This window comes from Ovis aries, chromosome 15, assembly GCF_016772045.2.
Source record: "Ovis aries strain OAR_USU_Benz2616 breed Rambouillet chromosome 15, ARS-UI_Ramb_v3.0, whole genome shotgun sequence".
Taxonomy (NCBI): domain Eukaryota; kingdom Metazoa; phylum Chordata; class Mammalia; order Artiodactyla; family Bovidae; genus Ovis; species Ovis aries.
Window position 1 is genome coordinate 54,226,911 of NC_056068.1, and position 25,547 is coordinate 54,252,457.

General features: G+C 37.8%; 1 protein-coding gene across 6 annotated transcripts in view; it reads left to right on the plus strand.

The window, feature by feature from the left end:
- Positions 1 to 25,547, plus strand: part of UVRAG (UV radiation resistance associated) — a 321,480-nt gene that overhangs the window by 228,907 nt on the left and 67,026 nt on the right. For all 6 annotated transcript variants that reach the window (XM_027979551.2, XM_060399449.1, XM_042233269.2 and 3 more), the window contains one exon: positions 9,859 to 9,937. In XM_027979551.2, coding sequence (XP_027835352.1) covers positions 9,859 to 9,937 — 79 coding nt within the window. The remainder of the gene's footprint in view (positions 1 to 9,858; positions 9,938 to 25,547) is intronic.

Sequence of the window (25,547 nt, forward strand, 5' to 3'; positions counted from 1 at the left end):
TTGCTTTTTCTAGAGTCTAACCTCTAGATTCTAACTGTTGGCAAAGCAAACATACAAAAACCTATTCCTTTGAGACATGCTCTTTTCCTCTACCAGTCTCTGTTATAACCCCATTACTCATCATGTGTTTTGGTAACAGAGAAACAAAGTACACAGATAACATAGGAAAGAGAAACAGTTTTTCTTTCTATTGAAAAGCTTGTTATGATGGATGACAGTAACACACAAATAGATGATTCATTCAACACCTTGGCCTTTCATTTGCTTAATCTTTGGCACCAGTGACCTCTTGTGTCCCATCATTTTTATTTACTGCCATGGTTAAACTCTGAATCAGGTCATCATTTCTGTTAGTCCATATTCAGAATCTGATTCTAGCCTCTTGCTCTCTGATGACTATCTTGGCTTATTCAGCCTGTATGTTAGCCTCCTGTTCATTGTTCCTCTTGGTGACCTTCAGACATGTCCTCTTTATCCAGTTACATTCAGTTCAGTTCACTCAGTCGCGTCTGCCTCTTTGCAACCCCCATGGACTGTAGCACCCCAGGCCTCCATGTCCATCGCCAACTCCTGGAGTTTACCCAAACTCATGTCCATTGAGTCAGTGATGCCATCCAACCATCTTGTCTTCTGTCGTCCCCTTTTCCACATGCCATCAGTCTTTCCCAGCATCAGGGTCTTTTCAAATGAGTCAGCTTGTCACATCAGGTGGCTAAATTATTAGAGTTTCATCTTCAACATCAGTCCTTCCAGTGAATAATCAGGACTGATGTCCTTTCGGATGGACTGGTTGGATCTCCTTGCAGTCCAAGGGACTCTCAAGAGTCTTCTCCAACACCACAGTTCAAAAGCATCAATTCTTTGGTGCTCAGTTTTTTTTATAGTCCAACTCTCACATCCATACATGACCACTGGAAAAACCATAGCCTTGACTAGATGGACCCTTGTTGGCAAAGTAATGTCTCTGCTTTTGAATATGCTATCTAGGTTGGTCATAACTTTTCTTCCAAGGAGTAAGTGTCTTTTAATTTCATGGCTGCAGGCACCATCTGCAGTGATTTTGGAGCCCAAAAAGATAAAGTCTGTCACTGTTTCTACTCTTTCCCCATCATTTGCCATGAAGTGGTGGGACCAGATGTCATGATCTTAGTTTTCTGAATGTTGAGCTTTAAGCCAACTTTTTCACTCTCCTCTTTCACTTTCATCACGAGGCTCTTTAGTTCTTCTTCACTTTCTGCCGTAAGGGTAGTATCATCTACATATCTGAGGTTATTGATCTTTCTCCCGGCAATCTTGATTCCAGCTTGTGCTTCATCCAGCCCAGCGTTTCTCATAACCAGTTTACATTACATGGCCTGTTATTTTAGTAACACCCTTGTCTTGCCCCACTGTGACTTCTTATCATTCTTATAGCCTTGCTGTCCATTTTCTCTGTACCTGCTGGATGCAAGCAGATGTGTAGAGAGTTACACAATAGTTTCATTATAAACTCCTGATTAATGACCACTTCTGGGCTCTCATTAGTGCTCAGCAGTTCTATTACATTTCTTTGTTCAACTTGTTCTTCCATTTGAGCAAACTTTCATCCAAAACAAAACATTGAGTTATTTATTTATGATCTCTCCCTCTTTATCACCTTTCACATCCAAACCATAACCAAATTTTTATGATTTATCTCTTAAGCATCTTCCGAATTAGTCTCCTTTTTTCCATTTCTAACATTGCCACATTAGTCCAAGCACCCATGATCTCTCACCAAGGTCACTGCCACAGGAGAGTCTCTCGCCTTCTCCAAACCATCTGCAGTCAGCGTATTTTTTTCAAAATGTTAATCTGTCGTTGTCAGTAAAGTTCAAGGAGAAGGAGTTGATTAAAGAAGGAACACATCAAATGAAAATGTGAGCAGGTTACACCTTTGTTTGAAATCCTTCCATGGTTTCTTATTTTTCTTAGGGGGAAAAAAAAAGTCAGACTGTGACCTGACAGGGTCTTGAGACCTTTGCATAATCCACCTTGCTATCCAGCTTTAACTTCCTCTCTTGCCAGAACTGCCCTCAGACTAGCTGCACTGGCCTTCTTTCAGTCCCATGTGGCAGCGCCCTTCCCCCTGCCGTGGCGTCTCTGTATATGCTGCTTCCTCTAGTTGGAACGGTATTTCCCTTAGCTCCTACTCATCTTTGAGGTCTCAGCTAAAACATCACTTTCTATCAGAAGTCTTCCCTGACTCTCTCAGGCTTTGTCCACCTCTTTCCCAGAATAGTGTTCCTTTCCTTCAGAGTGTTTAATTTATAAATCATGTATTTGATAGTGGGATTATGTGAGCAGTGTCTGTGTGCCCCACTGTGCTTGAAGCTCCGCTGTCACCACCACACCTGGCACACAGAGCGAGTGCAGTGGAAAACTGTTGAATGAGTTAACTGTTTCTCTGGTGATCACTTTCTTTCATCCTTCCTATTATAGGGGAAGAGTTGGCCCACCTGCTATCCTAGGCAAATCCTCCTCCTGGGCCCTCCCCACCTGTAGGATGCAGAGCCCGTCCCCTCTCACCTTCTCAGGACATCCTGCTATGCTTGACCATGTCCTTCTAAGTTACTGAGCTCTCCTCTCTTTGTGCCAAGTTTCACATCACCTCCATTTCCTCACCTCATCACCCCTGAGCATACACCAGTCTTCCTTCATCTCCCACTGCTTCATTTAAACTTGTGTTTACCATATTACCAAAGCTACCTACCAGTGAATTCATGTAATTACATCCAGTAGACGTGTTTTCATGTCTATTTGGCTTGAACCGTCAGCAGCATCTGACTGCTGATGGAGTTGGTGATGGACAGGGAGGCCTGGCGTGCTGCAGTTCATGGGGTCGCAAAGAGTTGGACACAACTGAGCGACTGAACTGAACTGATATCTTCCTTCTTAAATGAATACTTTTTCTCTGCTTTTCTGGAAAAATCCTTCTGAGTAGTCTTTCTTAGACCCCTTTTTATTTTTCATCTCTTGTTGATATTCTTAAGCCTCTGAAACAATCCTGTTCTCCATGATTTCTTTAAGCCATGTCATTCATACCTGTGACTTTAGTTTCCATTTAAGTTTTTCTGTAATTCTTTAATTGTTTGTTTTGTTTTGTTTTTTTTTATGGAGGAGGGCATGGCAACCCACTCCAGTGTTCTTGCCTGGAGAATCCCATGGACAGAGAAGCCTGGTGGGCTACAGTCCATGTGGTTGCAAAGAGGTGGACACAACTGAAAGAAGAATTGATATTTTTACCCCAAATTTCTCTCTTCATTTTATGTATAATAACATTTTATGTAAAATTTATTATATATGTTGTACACATGAATAGTATGTATTACCTGCTTCTCTTCAGCCTTCGCTGTCTCAGTTTATAGACACCACTGTCTGCCTAAGTCACTCTACTGAGAAACCAAAGTGTCATCTTTGACCCCTCTCTCTTCACCACTGTCACAACCATCAGTCACAAAGTTTTTGCATTCTGCCTACAAATTGTAGCTCAAGTTCTTCCTATATGTTCCTCTTGACTACTGGAACCCTAACCAAAACCATCACCACAGGACCCAGCAGTCCATCCTGGGCATATACCTAGAGAAAATCATAATTCCAAAAGACACATGTATCCCAGTGTTTATTGCAGCACTGTTTACAGTAGCCAGGACATGGAAGCAACCTGAATGTCCATCAGCAGAGGAATGGATAAAGAAGATGTGGTGCAGATATAAAACGGAGTGTTACTCAACCATAAAAGAGAAAATAATGCCATTTGTAGCAACATGGATGCATCTAGAGATTGTCATACTGAGTGAAGTAAGTCAGACACAGAAAGGCAAATACCATATGATATTTCTTATATGTCGAATCTAAAAAAAAAAAGGTACAAATGAACTTAACTTCTCTGAGAGAAACTCATCTTTTCAGAACCTTCAGAGCTTCCCCTCTCATTCAGAGTAAAAACCAAAGTCCTTATCTGTCCTGTGAGATCTGGTTTGATCTGGACCCATCACCTTGCTCACTTTGTCTCCTCTTCCTTTTCCCTCACATTCTCTAGCCATTTTCCATCTTGTGTGCCTCTGGCCCAACTTACAGTTCTTCTGTATTATCACCAACTTGCAATGAGTTATGCATAAAACTTTAGTGATAAAACTCAGCAGAAAAACGTTTTCCTTTCATTAGTCATGACCAAATATAATAGTCTCTTTTACTCTGCCAGGTGGAAGGAAAGAGAGAGACAAGCATTTCCAGCAAAGGTAGAAAGCCTCCTGCAACAAGTCAGATCACTGAGGCCTTGAAACGGAGGCAGAGAAGTTGACATTTACAACAATAATGAATTAGGAAGCAGGGCTACTCACTGACATGATAAAAAGTTACTTAAGGAAAATAATAATACCTTATCCAGTGAGTAGAGGACAGGAATGGTGCTAAACATCCTGTAGTGCACACAAACACTAAGAACTTTCCAGAGTGGTGATGAGAACAGAGAGAGGAGACTGTTTCAACAAAAGAAAAAAAGACTTGTGGACCTGTTGAACTGCATACATAAAATGCAAAAAGGAATAAAAATCAAATGCCTGAGTAACTGAAGAAAGTTGTGGGGGATACTGACCTAGATGGGAGAAAGTAAGTTGAGTTTGAAGAAAACTGTTGGCCTTGAAACATATCGAGGACATGTCGCATTTTCTATACATACAATGAGCAGAAGTGACCTTAATATGCACAATAAAGGTTTGGAGTTAACCATAGCCATATCTTCATCCTCCACACAGCCATCAGAGAGCCAGACACGGCTGTGGGACTCCAAAGGTGAAGCTGAGACACTGTAACCAATGTGGAATCCTTTTCAGAAATGTCTGGCTTGGGGAGGAGAGGAAAAGGCTTAATATAATTGTATCTTTTAGAAAAAAAGATTCAAAATAAATTTATTTCATAATTTTTTTCCAAATTGAGTGCAGCATATTCTTAATATACATATACACATAAAGTAATTTGAATATGTATCATATATAAAATTTATGTGTATATATAAATTTTAAAAATTTTCCTACTTTCAGCACATACATAGGAATCTGTTTTTCTCACATTTCATTTGCTGACGCTTCAGTAGGTCTTCTTTGCAGCCTTAGCTGATGCCTATCATGATGACCCTATGGCAGTATACTCTTGAAATATATTCTCAGTTCTGGAAGGAAATGTGAAGTTATATTCAATATATTTAGTTTGGCATATTCAGAACTACAGGATCTTGGAGATGAATGAGATATTATATCTCATCAAGTGCAATGGGCCATCCAGTGTTTGATTCCCCCTGTGTTAATTTCTAGGGCTGCGGTAACAAATTATCACAGACTTGGTGACTTAAAGTAGCAGATATTTATTCTCTCATACTTCTGGAGGCCAGAAGTCTGAAATCAGGGCCCAGAAAGCTCTAGGGGAGACTCTTTCCTTGCCTTCTCCAGCTTCTGGCTCCAGGCATTCCTGGGCCTGTAACTGTGTAACTCAGATCTCTGCCTCCATCTTCGCATGACCGTCTCCTCTTCTCTATGTCCCTCCTCTGTACGTCCCTTAGAAGGATAGTTACTGGATTTAGGGCCCACCTGGATAATCAAAGATACTCTAATCTCAAGACTTCTACCGTTTTTCCGAATAATGTTGCATTCACAGGTTGTGGGTTTCCAAATATGGACATGTTTGGTGGCCACCATTCAGCCACCCTAGGCCTCTGAATGCATAGTTAGTATATTTTGTAGCTGTGTTTGTTTTTATTTTTATTACACAGGAGAGAGGAAGCAAAGGAACAGGGCCCAATATCATCCCCCACAACAGCCTCTGAGGCAAAGGTTTGCCTGGGTTCATTTTGAAAAGGCAGTTATAGGGTTTGTGTTCAAGAAATTCTCCAGCCTGTCAGTCTCAATGCAAACAGCTTAAAATAAAAACCACCCAGCTGTTCACCATGCAGGCATATACCACGAAATACAGAACAAACCTGTTTGGAAAATGCCTGACCTTAAAACAAGAGTGAGGCCTTAAAGATGCATTAAACACAGAATCTTCCAGAAATCAAGTTTGGCTATAACTTCACAAAACCAGAAGCACAGAAAAACATTTCTGTGCTTAATAAAAGTCACTCAGTCATGCCTGACTCTTTGAGACCCCAAGGATTATACAGTCCATGTAATTCTTCAGGACAGAATACTGAAGTGGGGAGCCCTTCCCTTTTCCAGGGGATCTTCCCAACCCAGGGACTGAACTCAGGTCTCCTGCATTGCAGGCGGACCTGAGCCACAAGGGAAGCCCAACTGTAGAACTCCTAGCTAACAAAAGAGGAGGAAGGTCACAGATGACAGGCGGCGGGGGGGTCCTCTCATGACACCTGCCTCTTTTTGTTCTGAAGAGACTCATAACCTGGAGAGGGGAAGAGCAGCCTGGGGGTGGGAGCAGAAGTTCAGTGATGGCGGCCCAGTCTCTGGGGAACAGAGAGTTGGCTCACTGTTTGCCTGCCGCTCTGCTTTTCTGGCTGATCTCTGCCAGTGCCTGGGATCCCGCCTTGCCAGGGCCCTTCTGCTGCTGAAGCTACTGCTGCCACGGCCCTTGTCACCACCTCCCCCTTGACCATGTTGAAGATCTCGTCAGGGAGGTGCTGGTACTTGATGGTGCTACTGTGAATACAGCATTCAGGCACCCACCATAATTTATCCCTGTTCCTGGACGTGCACATCACCTCACTGCAAGCTGATGTTCATCCAGCTGTGGCAGCTCACCAGGTGCCCACTGTACATCTCCCCATTTTGGAGGTCCACCCACATTGGGTGATTCTGAGCCACTTCTAGCAGCAGCAAGGGGAGCGTGGAGTCAGCAGGGACCAGGCTCCCTGGCCATTTCTGCCAGAGCCGCTGCAGCTCATCATATGATAATTATTTGTTGCTCAGCCTCTAATTGCTGCCTCTACTCAAGATAGTTTAGGTTTTAACTAATTCTGTGGTGACATCGATTTTCCTGTAACTTTTTAACCATTGACTTCGGATTTTCCTGCTTGAGGCCATGAGAACAGACCAGCCCCTATTCTCTCTGCAAGTCCTTCATTTGTTGTCCATGACACGTCTGTCCTCCAGGCTAAACACCTCTGGTTCCTTCAACCATTTCTCTCAAAACTCCTCTGTCTCCTGTTCTTCCAATCATCCTGGGTATTCTTCTCCAAAGAACCCAGAGAAAGAACACTGAATATGTAACTGAAGACCCAATGCTGAGGTCATAGCTCTTCCACTAAGTAGGTGACTGAGGCAGGACAGTTTTTTTAAAATAACAAAATCACTGGACCACCCTGCTTCACTGCATGCTTTATATAGTCAAATGAGATTATTACAAATGAGATTATTACAAAACCTGTAAGAAACATAACCTTTTAGAAAGGTTCCCAGTTATTTATCTGTATACTTGCAAAAAGAAATTTTAACTCCCAGAACCGAACATAAATCTGTCAATATAGTCTGAGCCAGTAGAAAGTGGTTGACACTAGCACGTGCCCTGTTATCTGCTCTGTTTCTGTTAATATAGCCTGGAATCAAACTAGCTTTATAGTAATCATGTCATAATTCTTTATTCACACTCAAATTACTAGGTACTAAAGAGTGCTAGCCATCTTCACAGATAATCTACTTATTGCTTTCTGATTCACTGATTTTTACCATGTAGAATCAGTGAATTTTTTATGCAACTTGGCAATATAATTTAAATTGAAAAAGAATTTGATATTGTGCATTTTAATTGCATTTTTTGTAAAGATATAATAATAGAAAATATATAGTTGCTCCTCTGGTTATTTATGTAATATTCCCTAAATGAGTTCTATTTGTGCTAAGAGCATTTTTCTTGTTGTACTTAAATGACCACATTCCTGTCTAAACCTGCAGTTTGCTAGTGAGATTCTCTATGCATATTGAATTAAAATGCCTTTGATTTGTATCTTATGTCCTGATGGTAATAGGTTTTACCCTTTTAGATGGATTTCATTTTCCTAGATTGCTTGTTAGTAGGTCTATAAATCCATGTACTATGTGATAGTTCAACATGACATGACCTTTTAAGAATTTGAAAGCAATATAAGATGTGAACTCTGTCCTAATATTTGATCTGTCTTAAAATTTCCCTATTTGAATCTTTGGCTCTACTCACTCTTTAGATTTGTTTTAATGGTACATGCACAACTTGGGGCTCTTTCTTTCTATGAAGAAATCCCTATGAAGTAATAAAGTCAGTGTTGTAACATCCATTTTTCAGGATTTAGAGGTTTGGTTTTCAGTGTATGCCTAATTCAATTTATTTTCCAACATTTGAAACAGTTTTGCATTTATAACTTGAAAGTGGAGATACATTGTGGGTTTGGAGAGCTGTGCAGATGGTCTACATGTAGTGATTTATAGAATAACAGCTATACAGTATGGAGCTTGAGGAGTCTAGTAGATTTCTTCAAAACACCCCTATGCTGGTATATCCTTTCAATTAGGTAGTTTCTTTACAATCTATTCCATACAAATTTGAATGATTCCCAAATACCCTGTAAAAGCCTGGTGTGTTACACTTTACTTATCCTGACTTTGCTTTGCTATAATTTTGAATGCATCTCAATTTAGGGCCAAACCATATGTCCTACTTTATTTTTTTATAGCTTCAATTAAATACAAAGCTACATCTTCTTGATGGGTGTATGAAGCATTTGGTGTTCCACTGTAGAACATAAAGACACTTCATGACCTGGCTTGCTCCCCAGTGCCTATAATTTTATAGTGCAGCAAATTTACCTGTTGGACACTATGATATCAGCAACTTGAGAATTTAATATAAGGCTTTAAATTCTGTTTCCTTTCTTTTATTTTCCCTAGAAAACAATATATCCTTCAAGCATTATGGAATGTATCTTTTTCTCAGGCAGTTAAACCACAATTGAAATTAAAACTTATCTAGTAATTTATTTATTTCTCTAAGATTAAAATAATCATATATTGCAAAACTAAGGATAGTAAAGTTTCTTCTTGACCACATTTAAGTTGTGATTGATCTGTCTATAGAGAAATCTATCGCAGAGGTTAAAATGTATGATTTGTCTGGAGAATCAGGGAAAAATATGATAGAACATAGATACATGCTAACCTTTTCTTCTTCATTTATAGGAGGAGAAAAAGGAAAATAGTGAATTAAACTTATTCCCTAAAATAACTCATCACCTATATAACGATCTATAGATCTCATGCCTTTGTTGCTTCAGTGAGTCAGGTTAAAATGGAAAGCTTTAGAAGAACACTATGGTATGAGTACATTGCCTTGAAGAAGTAACATCCAAATAGCACTGCATACAAATGTAAATGAATTCTTGATGAATTTTTGCTCACTGGTTCTGTTGATTTGACTAACCATATCAGAAGAAACAGAAAGCTTATATATTGCTTTCAAGTGTGGTTTTTTTTTTTTTCTTAATTTAATAGAAGTTGAGATGTCAGATCCAAAGTGTTAAAGGAAAAATATTCTAGGATCTTAATCTTAGGGTGGTAAGTTTATACTATATAAATATGAGACATAGGGGCCTCAGCTCCTTGAGATTGGTGGATCACTATGTTACTTATTAGTCCCTTGTTGCAAGACTTACTCAGTTCTTCCTTTGAAACAAAACTGCCATCATCCTGATCTGCCTAATGTTATGAAGATATTAAGATAATAGGTTGCAGTGACTGTATAAGTAGCTTAGTCCAAATTTTCAGATATTTATGCTATATCCAAGAAACTTCCACCTTTGTCAACTACCTGGAGCTGTTTTACTCCAGTTCTGGAAAACTTCTGACCCTGCTTTACCTTTTTTAGGTTTCCATTATACCCAAAAGGAGGAGAGAAGTTGCAGTTTGATTATGGTGTGTATCTTCTAAACAAAAATATAGCACAGGTAAGTAACCCCTCTGTGCTTATCTCCTACTTGGCACATGGCAGCCTGCTTTCTTGGATTGCTAACCCTCTTTATGAATAAGTTCTACAGTGTACTCTTTTATTTAACTTGTTACAATGATAATACAGAGTTCTTTTTTGGCCACAGTATTTTTCTGTGCCATTATAAATACTACAGAGAAACAGTGGGTACAAATAGGATTCCTCCTGCTAAACTCAGAAACCCTTTACTGAGTTGTTACTTGCTGCTGCTGCTAAGTCACTTCAGTCATGTCCGACTCTGTGCGACCCCATAGACAGCAGCCCACCAGGCTCCCCCGTCCCTGGGATTCTCCAGGCTAATAGGTTGTAATTGAATGTGTGGGTTTATAACCTCTTCTGCAGCTTGGCTGGTAATAGCTTTCTTCTCACATAACTTTCTTCTCTTAGACCACTTCTAGGAACTCATTTTGCATAGGGAGTTGTTTGTGGAGTAAAAGTTTAGTGACTTTGGCAAGTCCCTGACAGTCTCCTCACCTGTTATCCAAGGCCCCAAAGAAAAGCCCAAGCACATGGTCCTTCCAGCCCATCTTGGGTTTTTGTGGCTCTCCCAATGTCATACCTGTTCATATCTCACTTAATATCTTTCCATATGCCATAGAAAGGCTATCAGATGCTTGGGTTTGCATTTTCCTGAAACAAATATACCACATTTCCTTAGCACACATGGCTCTACTTCAAGAGGTAACATGCCATAAATTTTCTAATTGTAGAGTAAGATCAGCTTCAGTGCCTTGTTTTTATTCAGACATCCTTCCAGTTGGACTGTCACATGGAAGAGATCCCACTGTTTGGCTGTTATTTAAAGGCATTATCAGCTGTATCCTCAGAACTTTCTTTTATATAGAAGCAGTAAGTTTTATGATGTTTTTGCTTTTATGAACTGAGTTGCTTTTTATCTGTATGATTCTAAAGACTCACTGAACAATTCCCGTATTCGTTTCTGATGGATCTAGAATTATTCTTCCTATGTTGTCACCTTTGCCTTTCTTCCTGTCATCTAACTTCAGTTTAATGTTGTTTGTTCTTTTTAATTTGGTGTTTATTAGACTCTTAACTTTTCCAATACTGAATCAGATTTCTAGTTTTCAGTCATCGATTAATCATTTGCTTAGAACCTCACACTCACATTGCTTTTACTGTTACTGCCATCCAACTCGTGTTCTTCATTCCAGGCGCGAGCAGCCTTGCTCACAGCCTCTAGCCCATGACTCATCTTTCCATGTGCCATTCTTCCCACAGCTGATGCTTTCCCTCCCTCCAGTTTTGGCAGAAGAATATCTCAGTCTAAGAAACAGGACCTTAATTTCAAGTCTGTGTAGCTCACATTACTAATGACAGCTGTCATACCATAGAGAAGGTAGTGCTTAGATGAAAACTGTCAAGCAGTGGCCAGACTAAGGATGCGTTAAGGGAGAAGAGATCTAAGTAAATTAGAGAGCACCTCCAGTGAAGTCAGCCAAGGTGAAAAGAGCATGTGGACACTGGGGTCCAGAGTCTGGGAGTCAGGATGTCAGGAAGGTTGTCCTCATTTAGTAGAATTAAGTTCTGATCCAAGTTCAGAGGTTCTTCTCTCTTTGCCCTATTTTCTGTTTCTTGCTTTAAACACGTAAGGCCTGAGTCAGTTTTAGAAGTTTCCAGGTGAAACCTACTCCTAATTAAGGCTAGGACTGAAGTGCCTGGATTTCGTCATAAATCCCAGCTTCAAACACACACACACGTGCACGCACACGTGCATGCATGCACACACATGCACACTTAATTCTTCTCAGGCCCAACAGGAGTGGCAAAGTGAGGCATAAAGGGGGTGCTAAGAATAGCCTCCTCTGAGAACAAGACCAAGAGGGAGGCTGACTAGGTGCAATGGAAAGCTGGGGACAGCCAGCCCTCTTCATCAGACCCCACTCCAGCACTGTTTGGGCCTCACTTTAGAGCACTTCTAATTTTATCCTTAACTGAAGTAAAGCCACAAGTATGCTGAGCTAGTTTTATTTCTCTGTTTAAAAAATGGATTATTTCTACTAATTTTGTATCTTCTGCAACATTATACTCTGAAATTCAGAGAGTAATACATTTGTGTGTGTGTTTAATGGGTTAACCACTCTGATTCCATAGGGAGCAAGTATCTTGCTCTCTAGTGTTTTTTCATCACTGTTATGGCACTTTTAAAAGGAGACGACAATAAACTTCTTATAAACAGACTTTCTTAGGTTTCATAGTTCATTCATGAGGCCTCTTCTGAGCGTTTAGAAAGAAACTTTCAACAAATTTGTGACCGTCAACTTTTTTCACGTTAACGCCATTTTGTCTTTAGCCTTACTACCAACACTTTCTTGCATTTCAGCTTATAAGAATTCACAGAACCATAATTATTATGGCTCATAACCAGGTATTATATTAATAAGATACTTCCAACTTGTGAAGATTAATTATACACACACACACACACACACACACACATATACATACACCAATACATGTTGTCAAAGGGGAGCTTGTCTTCTCAGCCAGTCTCACTTATACCCCATCTCTAGAGATGTGAACAAATCATACTATTAAAATGACCCCACCTCAGTAATTTATAAGCCACGTTAGTGGAGGTGGATGAAAGCACTGGCATGTGTTAAAGTGCCAGAGAAAAAGGAATGAAGTCATTTAATACTGCATCCATAACTTGGTTGAGGGTTTGAATAGTCAATAGGACCTTTCATCACAACCAGAAGTAGTAGTAAAATCACTTTTTTGGTAGAGGAAATGACAGAATTTAGTAATATTTGTTACTTCAGTATTTGGGATCAGTCCAGCCCAAGTTTTGAAAGCCCAGGCTTAGAAAGACAGGCCTTCAAGTAGAAATCCTCAAGTGTTGTTTGAAGAGCTGAGAGGGTTGGTAAGGCCTGCCTGCCCTCTTCCTGTCACTGCTGTCTAAAGGGGTGTGTGTGTGTGTGCAGGGCTGGTATTAAAAGTGAATAAAGCAAAGTGCCTTGTTTTTAACACCATTTACTAATTTTTTTCAAGTGCCAGCCCCTTTGGTTGGAAATAGTGTTCCCTCTTCAGCCTGTAACACTGTAGAAATGGACCTGGCAAAATTGAGGTACAGTGTAATTAACATGGTTTAAGAAACCAGCTCCTGCCATAATTGTCAGTAAGTTTATAAGGACATTATATTAGTATTTGTGTATAGCACAGTAGTTTGCTTTTAGTTCCCAGAATAGTAAATCAAAAATTATAATATTTTTTGGAGAGCTTTACAGTCTATAATATACATACGTATATTAATTATCCAAGTGACCCTTGTCATCACCCTGTACAGTGAAAAGGGTAGCACTTGACCCAACATTTCCACTTTGGGGTATTTGTCCAAAGTAAATGAAAACACTAACTTGAAAAGATATCTATACCCCCTCATGTTTATTGCAGCATTATTTAAAACAGCTCCTCTGCCCATGGGATTCTCCAGGCAAGAATACTGGAATGGGTTGCCATGCCCTTCTCCATTTAAAATAAGACATGGAAATTACTTGTGTCCATCAGTGGATGACCAGATAAAATGTGGTATGTGTATACACATTCGCACACGCACACACTAGAATATTCAGCTATGAAAAAAAGGAAATCCTTCCATTTGCAACAACATGGATTGACCTTGAGGGTATTATGCTAAATGAAGTAAATAGCATATGATCCCACTTGTACGTGAAATCTGAATTAACAACAAAACAACAAAAAAAGCCCAAGCTCATAGGTAAAAAGAACATATTATGTGGTGATTGTCACAGGTCAGGGTAGGAGGTGGCAGAACTGGGTGAAGGTTGTCAAAAGCTACCAACTTCCAGCTATAAAGTCAGTCAGTCCTGGAGATGTAATGTATAATGTAGCATGTTGACTACAGTTAATACCATATTGTATATTTAAAAGTTGTTGGGAGGGCATATCTTAACAATTTTTACCACAGGAAAAAAAAAGTTTGCTACTATGTGTGATGATGGATGTTGACTTATTGTCGTGATCATTTCACAATATATACATATACTGAATCACTGTGTTATATACCTGAAACTAATATAATATTATATATCCCAATATATTATGGGAGATGAACTAATGGATTAAATGTGGGAGACTGGAGAAAAGGAGTAATCGAAAATGACTCCTGGGTTTTATATGTGACCAGCTAGATTATGAAAATGCTGTTTATTGAGATGGAGAAGGGTCCAGGAGTCAGGGTTTGGTAGAACCAAAAGTTCTCCTTTGGAAATGTTAAACTTGAGTTGCCTTTTAGAAAACCAAGTAGAGTCTTGAAGTAAGCAACAGGATATATGAGTCTGGAACTTAGGGTGGGAGTCAGTACCAGAGGTACAGATTTGGTCATCATCAATATAAAGGTGACATCTAAATTCATGGTACCAGTGTGATCAACCAGGAAGAGAATGCAACGCTAGCTCCAGAGAGAGAGACAGATACAGGCAGAAGCATACAGTGGGATTTAGCCCTGGGAATTCTGGTTTAGAAGTTCAGAGGAAGATGAGCCAGCAAAGACTGAAAGGAATGGCCAGTTGGATAGAGGGAAAACCAGGAGAAAGTAATAATTTGGTAACTAAGAGAATTTCTGGAAAGAAAGAAGAATCATCTATATGAAATCCTCCTATGAGATGAAGTATCCAGTGGACTTTGGAACATAGAAGTCTTTGAAAAGAGCAGTTTCAGCAGAGGAGTAGAAGAGTGAATAGGAAGTGAGGAAGTGACCTTGATTGTAGAAAGCCCTTCTGAGGTATTTTTTTGAAGTGAGATAGACAGATGAGTTCATAATTGGAAAAGATTGTATGTTAAAGGGAGATTTTTTTATTTTCTTCTTTTTTTTTTTGTTTGGCTTTGGAGGGATGTGGAACCTTTTTGGTGTGTTTTCTTTTTTTAAGATGGGAAATATCAAGGCATATTTATATGCTAATGTGAGTGATCAAATGACAGAAATTCCCAATACAAAATAAAGAAATAGTTGAAGGAGTAATGTCAAGAATATCCTTGATAAAGCAGTAAAAGTTTTATTGTATTAAATGTTGACCCTTGAGTACATATTTTAAAAATATTCTGTGTGATAGAAAGGGAAATAGGCATAAAGCACTTGTACAATTGAGTTGCTAACTAAACTAGCTGATTTTTTTCATGGAGCAACATTTTGAAAGATTGTCTAATAAACAGCCAACTGTACAGACTTAGGTATTTGGCAGACATTGTTTTCAAAAATGAATGAGGTGAGCGTTTCAAAGGAAATTAACTGATGATGAAATTCAAGATTTTGAATGAAAATAGTATATTGGGAAACTTGCATTTGCCACCATGACATTGACAGCGTCCCATTTCTTAAAGATGTTTTTAGTGAAGTTGGTAGTGATACTCAACAGATGAGATTTTGAAATATTTTGTAATAAATGTATAAGCTTTGAAAATCTATATAAGTCAATGAGCCAGTATTTTCAAAATGACCAGTGTATGTTGCTCTGAAGTCATATACAGGTAAAGATCTCTTCACAGGGCAAAAAGCCTAATGGATTTTGTTTAACAGATGCAAAAAGTATATTAATAAGGCTTCAGATTCTATATTGCTACTAACCTTTAAAAAACTACTACTTGTTAAGTATGGAGATAGTATCAGAGAAGAATATCTACAGTTGTCTGAAAAAGGCTATTAAAATTCTCCTTTCTTGCCAAATTACATTTTCTCATGAAACAACATGTGGTAGCAAAATGAATGCAGAAGAATAGATGAGAATCCAGCTGTCTTCTGTTAAGGCAGGCATTGCAAGAGACTCACAAAAATGTAACATGATGTCACTGATCTAACTAAATTTCTTTCTTTGAAAATATGCTTGTTTTTCATTAAAAGTGTTATTTATATTAACAAATAATAGATTTCTTTTATTAAAGTGAATTAATAAATATTTAAATGCTCTTTCAATTTTAAGTGTTAATATGGTAAATATTTGCATATGGACCTATTTAAACAAAAGCTTTTGGAAGTCCTCAATTTTAAGAGAGTAAAGGGGTCTTGAGACCAAAAATGTTGAGAACCACTGTCCCAGAAATCTCAATTGCTCATAGTCTGATAAACCAAGACACATGTGTCAATTCTCCAAATGTGGAAACATTATATAAGAGACCTCAAATTCGGAATTCCAGTAATATGTGCAGTACAAGTCATCAGATCAGCAGCTATTAGTGGATTCTCCTCTGTTGCTCTTGCTTTTGGGTTTTCTTAAAGCCTGGAAAAGACTCACGCTGGGAGGGATTGGGGACAGGAAGGAAAGGGGACGACAGAGGATGAGATGGCTGGATGGCATCACCGACTCGATGGACGTGAGTGTGAGTGAACTCCGGGAGTTGGTGATGGACAGGGAGGCCTGGTGTGCTGCGATTCATGGGATCGCAAAGAGTCAGACACGACTGAGCGACTGAACTGAACTGAACTGAAAGCCAGGCTTCTTCTCTTCTTTCTTGAATGTCCAAGGAAACTTAAGAGTAACATTTTGTGGGTGTAGTTTACAAATACTAACCATGATATACACCTGTATTGATTTCAGTGGCATTTGGTATACTTAAACCTGTGATTCTCATTTCATACTCAGAAGTACGTTGACCAGGTCTATCTTCAAGAAACTGGCAAACAGAATTCTAGATCAAATCTTCTGAGGACAGATCTTACAATAGCCCACTTTGTTGCTTCTTTTTTCCTTTTTAATGTGGGCCTTATAAGAATCTATGAGGTGATTAAGGCATGGGCAATTATCTGCCTTTTACGTATAAGCCCCTGAGATCAGGAATTCAGTAGAACTGGGACTAGATCCTGGAGATTTCATGACCTCTCTTCTTTCTATCCTGTTACCTCTCTTTTTTCTCAGTTTACTTTAAGACTTCATAGAAAGTAAAAGTAGCTTCTCCTTCCAAAAACAGTTGGAAATTTCTGTTCTGCCAGGGACATAGTCTTTCTGTAAGACCTGGCTACTCATGGGGCCCACAGTGCAGAGCTATTTAGAAGGGATCAGTGCCAGTTTACCCAGCGGCTTAAATTCACGTCTATTTCTTTAACATACAGATCAGTGTATATTACACATGAGGAGAAAATGCATTTCTATTTTCTTAATTCTTCTTGGAATCAAGAATTTAAATTCCAAGAATATTTTAATAGTCAAAATTCCACCCCACCCCCCACCACCCCCACCACTGCCTACAAAATTGCCAGTAACAGAGTAGAATCTTTTTAAGTCCTATATCTTACAAAATAAACAACGACAATTTACTGAGATACAATTCACAAACCATACAACTGACCCATTTAAAATACAATTCAATGTTTTTTTTTAATTCAACTAATTATGCAACTATCACCGCAGTCAGTTTTAGAATATTTTCGTTGCCCATAGAGAAACCCTGTACTCATTTGTAGTCACACCCTGTTCCTGTAAGACTTCCAACCCTAGGCAGCCCCCATTCTACTTCTGTGTCTCTTCTGAACATTTCATGGAATAGAATACAATATGTGGTCTTTGTGACTGGTTTCCTTCCCTCAGGATAGGTTTACAGTTCATCCATATTGTAGCATGCATCAGTCTTTGCTTTTTATTAACAAATCATTTTGGCAATTCAAAGATGTATATGGATATACCACATTTTATTCATCCGTTCATCAGTTGATAGACATTTGGATTATTTGTACTTTGGAGCTATTATAAATAATGCTACTATGAGCATGCATGTATAAGTTTTCTGTAGGGACATGTTTTGAGTGGAGTTGCTGAGCCATATGCTAACTATGTTTAACATTTTGAGTAACTGCTAGACTGTGTGCTAAAAGCAATTACATCATTTTACATATCCACCGTCGATGTATTAAAATTCCAATTTCTGTCATTTTTATTACAGCCTTCTACTAGGTATAAAGTGGTATCTCATTGTTTTTGATTTGAATTTCCCTAAAGGCTAATGATGTTGAGCATCTTTTCACGTGCTCATCAGACATTTGTATATCTTCTTTGGAGACATGTCTGTTTAAACCCTTTGCCCATTTTTAAATTGGGTAATTTGTCTTTATTCTTGAGTTTAAGAGATCTTTATATTATTTAAATAAAAGTCCCTTCTCAGATGTATGATTTGCAACTATTTTCTTCCATTCTGCAGGTTGTCTTTTTCACTCTCTTGATAGTGTCTGTTGAAATACAGACGTCTTTAGTTTCAGTGAAGTCCAGTTTTATCTACTTTTTCTTTTCTTGCTTGTGCTTTTGATGTCATTTCCAAGAAACCTTAGCTCAGGTACTTTCAGGTTTTCTACTGTGTTGTTTCAGCTTGTGCATTTAGGTCTGTGGTCCATCTTGAATTATTTTTTTGTATAGTGTAAGGAAGGGGTCTAACTTCATTCTTTTTCGTGTGGATATTCATTTAGCCCAGAAAATTTTGTTGAAAAGACTACTCATACCCATTGAATTATCTTGGCACCTTTGTTAAAATTAATTAATTATAAGGACTTATATCTGAACTCTAAATTCTATTCCATTAATCTATATGTCTGTCCTTATGCTAATGATACCATATCTTTTTTCTTTAAAAGATATTTTCAAAAATAATACATTTCAATTGTAGACATTTTTTAAAGTATGAAAGAAGATAGAAAAGCAGAATTTTTAAAATAGTCTACAGCCTACATGTACCTTCTGATATTTCACACTTTTTTGTCTTTTCCTTTATAGTTGGGATAACATTATATATAGTGCTCAACATCTTTTTCTTTTGTTGACACATGCATTTTCCCAAACCATTAAAAGCTAAGTCAGTATTTTTAATATGTAATATTTCATTTGTGTGCATAGAGTGCATATAATAATATATAATTCATCTAACCGTTCCTCTAATCTTGGATATTTGTTCTTCCTTGTTTTTCTTAAATATTAAGTTACCATATTAGCACTTAAAGGTGTTTTGATGTTTTCAGTTATAATAGATACAGTAAGGTAGATATTAAAACACTTTATTGTGACAGAAATCCTATCTCTTAAGATTTTCCGTGGGCTTGACACTGTTTCATGTAAATCACTTCAGACTTAAGCTTCATCCTGCTGTGGACAAAGCAGATTTTCAGTCAGATCCTCAGTTTGAAAGATGATAATGATGAACTCTACTCCTAAGTGTTCCTTGGTGGGCTTTGTTTCTTTTTAATAGTAGAACCATCACATTTTCGTGTTATGTATGTAATATCCATAAAATATCTGAGTGAGCTGTGCAAAGCCTATGAGAGGCTGATTTTATCCCCAAGATGTTTATATTCAGGAAGGAAAAATACTCACACTACGTAAACCGTACAAGGCATGCAGTGGTCCCTGTCAGAGAAGTTCTTGTCCAGGTGTGGTTCTGGCTCAGCAGGGAGAGCCCCGCACACGTGGATGTGCGCTCCACTGAGCAGATGGACTTGGGCAGGTACTATAGTTCACTGCACCTCCATTCCCTTATCTCTGTAGAGACTGGTCGCTCCCCATAGGATTGTTGCAGGGACAAGAAACAGTAAGGGTTAAGTTTGTAGCTCAGGCGTCATTACAGAAAAGGGTACATGATAAATAGTAGCTGCCATTTTTTGTTCTTTGTGTTGTCATTATTGTTAGGCTGATACAGAACGGGAATGCTTCAGTAGAAAGATACGGCACCTGAACTGGAAATTCAAGGAAGGAAGCATCTGGCTAGTGAGCGAGGAGGAGGGGCAGAGGTGCAAAGGAAGGCTGTTTAAGGTGTATCAAGGCCAACCTGGCTGGAATAGGTTACCTTACCAGTGGGGACAGGAAAGGTGTTTTTGGTTGACCACCCTCAGCCCTGGCACCATACTGTTACCAGTTGTTATACTTGGAACTAAAACTGGTCTATGTGAGCTCCCTAGGCATGTTTAGTAAATATTTATTGAAAGAATGAGTGGTGAATGCATCAACTAGGAGATTGTTCTTTCCTCCTTAAGGCTGATAGGTAATGAACTTATTTCTATTTAAATATGTGTGTATTTAAATATATATTTAAATGTATCTTGACTTATCTTTGAATGGAAGCTTTAATTGAAGTATCAAGTATGTATAGTTATTTTTCAGAAGTCCCATTCTGTATTTAAGGGATCACATACCACCTTTATATACTTGCAAGTGATTGGTTAAATGTTCTTGTATTAATTTCTTTAAAGAATCATATTGACAATTAACCAGTTTACTAAACATTTTTAATGATGTGTTGACTTTGATCACTGTACTTTGAGAGGCTGAGTGATAAATTAACAAGATAAAATAATTTGTTTTTTCATCTGTTGGACATTTTCTTGTATTTTAAACTGAAACTAGAAACCCAATGCCAAAAATATCCAAATGAAAAGTAAAACAGTTTTAACTTATATTCATATAGCCTACTTTACTTATATTACCTCTTTCGTCCTTTTAAAAAGCCCTAAATTGTCAGAATTATTGTCTGCATTTTACATTTAGATAAACTGAGTCTCTGAATGGCAAGCAAAGAAATTCAGACCCTAATCATCTGACTTGTAAGTTCAGGAGATCATACTTGCTGCCTTTCTTTTATCAGACAGAAAGAAACATTAAATAACAGGCTTCCCTTTTGTCTGAGGCCACCTAAGAGCCAAGTGTAAGTGTAGCACTTCATTTGGTTTAACATCTTTTATACCTTCTGTCTCCTCTTTTGTCCTAGTTTCTAAAAATTCACTTTAGCTCCTTGTTTTGCATTTAATATTTTAAGCAGGTAAATTATTTTATTTAATAAAGAAATAGATTGCTTATTCAGTAATGATGTGAGCCTTTTCCAAGACACCACTATGAGTGACATTTGTTGCTGGGAGAAAAATATTTAAAGAATGCACTTCAGTTGAAATGAAATACATAATGCTTAGTTCAGAGAAGGTAGAATATAAATTCTAACTATTTTTTTATGGCTAAGCCTCATGAAATGAATTACGAGAAATAATATATATGAAAAGTGAATTTGGTCTGATTTTAGTTGGCATCAAAAAGACCAGCATAGCTTAGGTTTAAGCTTTTTAAAGAAATGAACTTCAAAAAATTGTTATATGTAAATTTTGGTATCTAATAGAGAAAAGCATTTTAAAATATGCTGATTTGGGTTTCCAGGGAGGATAAAATTAGTATCCTAATTAGTGTAAATTTATCAAGGGAAAGGTCAAAATCCTAGAACAAAATGAATAAAATGCAGCGTATTTGAATATTTAAGAATACTTAAGAGCAAGTACTATGGATTTAGATTACAAAGTTCAAATGCCCATTTATCACTTTAGCTATATGATTTTAGATAAGTTACTTAATCTCTCTGTGTTTCAGTGTCTTTATCTATAAAATAGGGATAATAATACCTACAATTATAATTCCCATCTCTTAGAGTTGTTATAAGGATTAAATGATATTTTTAAAGCATTTATAATAGTGCCTGGAACACATTTAAAATAGTGCCTGAAACAGAGTAAGTAGTTAAAACAAAAAAAAAGTGCTTGCAAAATAAATAAGATGCAAAGTGCCGTGTAATCCTTGTGATCAAGAAATTCCAGGTTCCACAAATATGAAATGAAGTGAAGAAGTGAAAGTTAAAAAGTGAAAGGGTAGGGGAGTTGCGTTTTTAGCTGCATCAGTGAGAATACTGCTATAGGAAAGGAAAATTCAGATAATTTGTTCACTCTCAGTGTATTGAGCTTTTAGTTGTTTCAAGTTAAGGCAATACTTTTCCTTTTTTTTTCCCCAAAATAGAAGTAACTTTTCAAATCATACAAATGATTCAGTCTCATGAATCTATGGATTTATTTTTAAAATACAGAAAAATATTAAGGAAAAAATTTAAGCCACTTTGGATTCTATTACTCAGAGATAAACATTGTAGTTTCTTGGTGATCAGCTTTCCAAACATCTATGCAAATATACATGCCTAAATGAAACAGGTAAAATTTATATAAACAGTTTCACATTGTGCATTCTGTTGTATGGCTTACTTTTTTCGTTCAGTATATTGTGAAGATAGTTTCATATTGATGAATACAGTTGTATAAGATCTTGTCCACACTGTACTGTTTGTGGACATTAGCAGTAGATTTCCAAGATTTGCCTGTCATGAACCACATGATGGTGAGAGAAGCATCTGTCTTCTTAGATAGGTATACCTGTGTTCAGTTATTCCCTTAAGATAAATATCAAATTGCTAGGTCAAAGAATACATAAATTTTAAAGTTTGATATCTGTTTTTTATCCTCTTGCCAATGTTGTTTGTTTTAATCTTATTTAATATGAGAAGAAACATAATATCTCTGCTTTTATCTGTAGCTCTGATTATTAGTGAATGTTACGTTCAGTCATTTCATGTATCTTTTTAAATACTGGGTTGGTCAAAAAATTGGGGTTTTCCCATAAGATGGGTACAGGAAACCCAAATGAACTTTTTGGCCAAATTTTGATGCTGGGAGGGATTGGGGGCAGAAGGAGAAGGGGACGTCAGAGGATGAGATGGCTGGATGGCATCACTGACTTGGTGGACGTGAATCTGAGTGAACTCCAGGAGTTGGTGATGGACAAGGAGGCCTGGCGTGCTGCGATTCATGGGGTCGCAAAGAGTCGGACACGACTGAGCGACTGAACTGAACTGAACTGATAAATATATATATTTCATATAAATATATATATATATATATTTGAGGTTTAAAGTTCTTTGGTGAATAACCAGTACTTTTTGATAAATATGCCTTCTAAAAAAATTATGGGTGGACTGTAGAACTCCCAAAATAATATAAGAAAATAACACATAGGCCTTGCAAGTGAGGGTGAAGAATTCACTGAGTCACAAATTTGTGTCAGTTTTTCTCTGTTTTAACCTTCTTTCTTCCCCCAGTCCTCTCTAGGAGTGTCAGTTCCCCTGTTGTATAAAAAGCAATCTATGGCAGTTAGGACAAAGGCTGGACTGAAGATAGCCTTTAGAAGAAGCATCTAAAATCCCAACTCCTGCTGTCTAACTCATTTCTTCACTATGTTCCTCTCCTTGGCACTTTTCATCTGCTCTAACGTACTTCTTTTCTCTCATGAGTCCCGTGACTGGTATAATGACTTCTATTTCCTCTCTTGGTGTTTCTGTGGCTCCAAGCATTGCTGGTTGATCACTTAGACTGTATCAGGTGCTGAGTTGGGCATTGAGGAGGTAAGGGTGAATAGGACTCTATTATTAAACCTGGTTTACCCTCTTAGCCAGGGTAACATTACAGTGTATCACACTAATAGGGTAGTAGCTGTGTGTGTAGATGTGTACATCCTGTTGCTGTATTACACTAGATAAATGTGTAAAGTTCTTTGGGAAATAGTTGTTGTTGGTTTTTTTCTTTTAATCATCACCTTCAAGCTTTTTTTTTTCACATAGCCCTGGTGGCTCAGATGGTAAAGCATCTGCCTGCAATGCGGGAGACCCAGGTTCGATCCCTGGGTTGGGAAGATCTCCTGGAGAAGGAAATGGCAACCCACTCCAGTACTCTTGCCTGGAGAATCCCACGGACGGAGGAGCCTGATAGGCTACAGTCATGGGGTTGCAAAGAGTCGGACAAGACTGAGCGACTTCACTTTCACTTTCAAGCTTTTTGACTTAGCCCAACATGATCAGAAAGATTTTAAGATTCTCTAAGGTATAATTTACAAGCGGTATATGTTGGCAATTTTGTTTATAGAAAATAAGCAGAGATTTACGGAGTACCATGCCATATAAAAAATGGGTCAATATAAGTCAAGTACAAGATGAATTTATAATAATAACGATAATATCACCATATATTTGAGTAGTGCTTTGTAGTTTTCCAAAGGGCTTTCACACAAGCAGCTCATAATTGATCCTCACAATTTCTTCTCTGAAGTAGAGTTAGTAAGAATTTTCAACTTTAAGAATTTCTTCTTAGGAACTCTACCATAAGGAAATAATTCTAACTTCCTGGAAACAGTTAAAAGACATTTATCATACTGAAAACGACGGTCTAGGGGTAAGTTAGATAAACTGAGGAACATTCATAGTCATTAAAAGTTTTATGAAGATTAGATAATACCAAAGGATTCATTTGTTATTAGTGAAGAAAGGAGGATAGAGAGTTGAATACATATTATACAATTATAATTATTAAAATAAAAATTTTAAAGACACCAAACATTTACCCTTTCTGTAGGGGTAAGAAAACTGCCCAGATATAGGCTAAAATTGTGTTACATGCTCATCTTATGGGAGTGTTGCTATTTGATAATCATGGTAGTCTAAGATTTCACCCTCAGTGTCCTTATTTATATAATGAGGCTCCCAAGACTCAACAGAACATTGTTTCTGACTTGTTTTTCTAAACAGCTTCAAAACATTTTTGTGTCCCCACTGTCTTCACATGTATAGATGATGGTTGTATCTCTTTCTTTCCAGACTGCTTTGCAAGGCAGCTTAGTGTCTTAGGAAGAGCTCTAGTACACTAACCTCAAAGCAAAGAATTGCCTCCCAGTTATATTAGGCAAGTCCCTTAATCTTTATAAGCTCTAGATTATTTTATTAATAAAATAAGGAAGTTGAAATAAATAACCTCTTCATTTTTGTCTGGAAATTCTTTGATTCCTCCCAATCTTGTTTTGAGCACATGCATGATTTAAAAAAAAAAAAAAAGGCACAATAAATTAGTTAGGTAGAGGTGATGAGAGTGTAAACTGATAAAATTATTTTAGAAAACACTTTGGCATTTTCCAGTGAAACTGCAGATATACATATGAGAATGTTTTTGACATCACTGTTCATAACAGCTGAAGACTGGAAACGAGTTGAAAACCTGTCAGCGATATGTTTACCCTTAATCATGATATATTTCTGTGATGGAATACTGTGCAGGCTTGAAACCATGATTATATGCAGTAATAAGGATGAATTTCACAAACCTAATGTTGAGAGAACCCCATGAACAGTATGAAAAGGCAAAAGATAAGACACTGAAAGACAGACTTCCCAGGTCAGTAGGTGCCCAATATGCTACTGGAGATGAGTGGAGAAATAACTGCAGAAAGAATGAACAGCACCCAGTTGTGGATGTGACTGGTGATGGAAGCAAGGTCCAATACTGTAAAGAGCAATACCGCATAGGAACCTGGAATGTTAGATCCATGAATCAAGGCAAATTGGAAGTCATCAAACAGGAGATGGCAAGAGTGAACGTCGACATTTTAGGAATCAGCAAACTAAAATGGACTGGAATGGGTGAATTTAACCCAGATGACTGTTATATCTACTACTGTGGGCAAGAATCCCTTAGAAGAAATGGAGTAGCCATCATAGTCAACAAAAGAGTCTGAAATGCAGTACTTTCATGAGAGTCTCAAAAATGACAGAATAATCTCTATTCATTTCCAAGGCAAACCATTCAATATCATGGTAATCCAAGTCTATGCCCTGACCAGTAATGCTGAAGAAGCTGAAGTTGAACGGTTCTATGAAGACCTACAAGACCTTCTACAAGTAACACCCAAAAAAGATGTCCTTTTCATTATAGGGTGCCG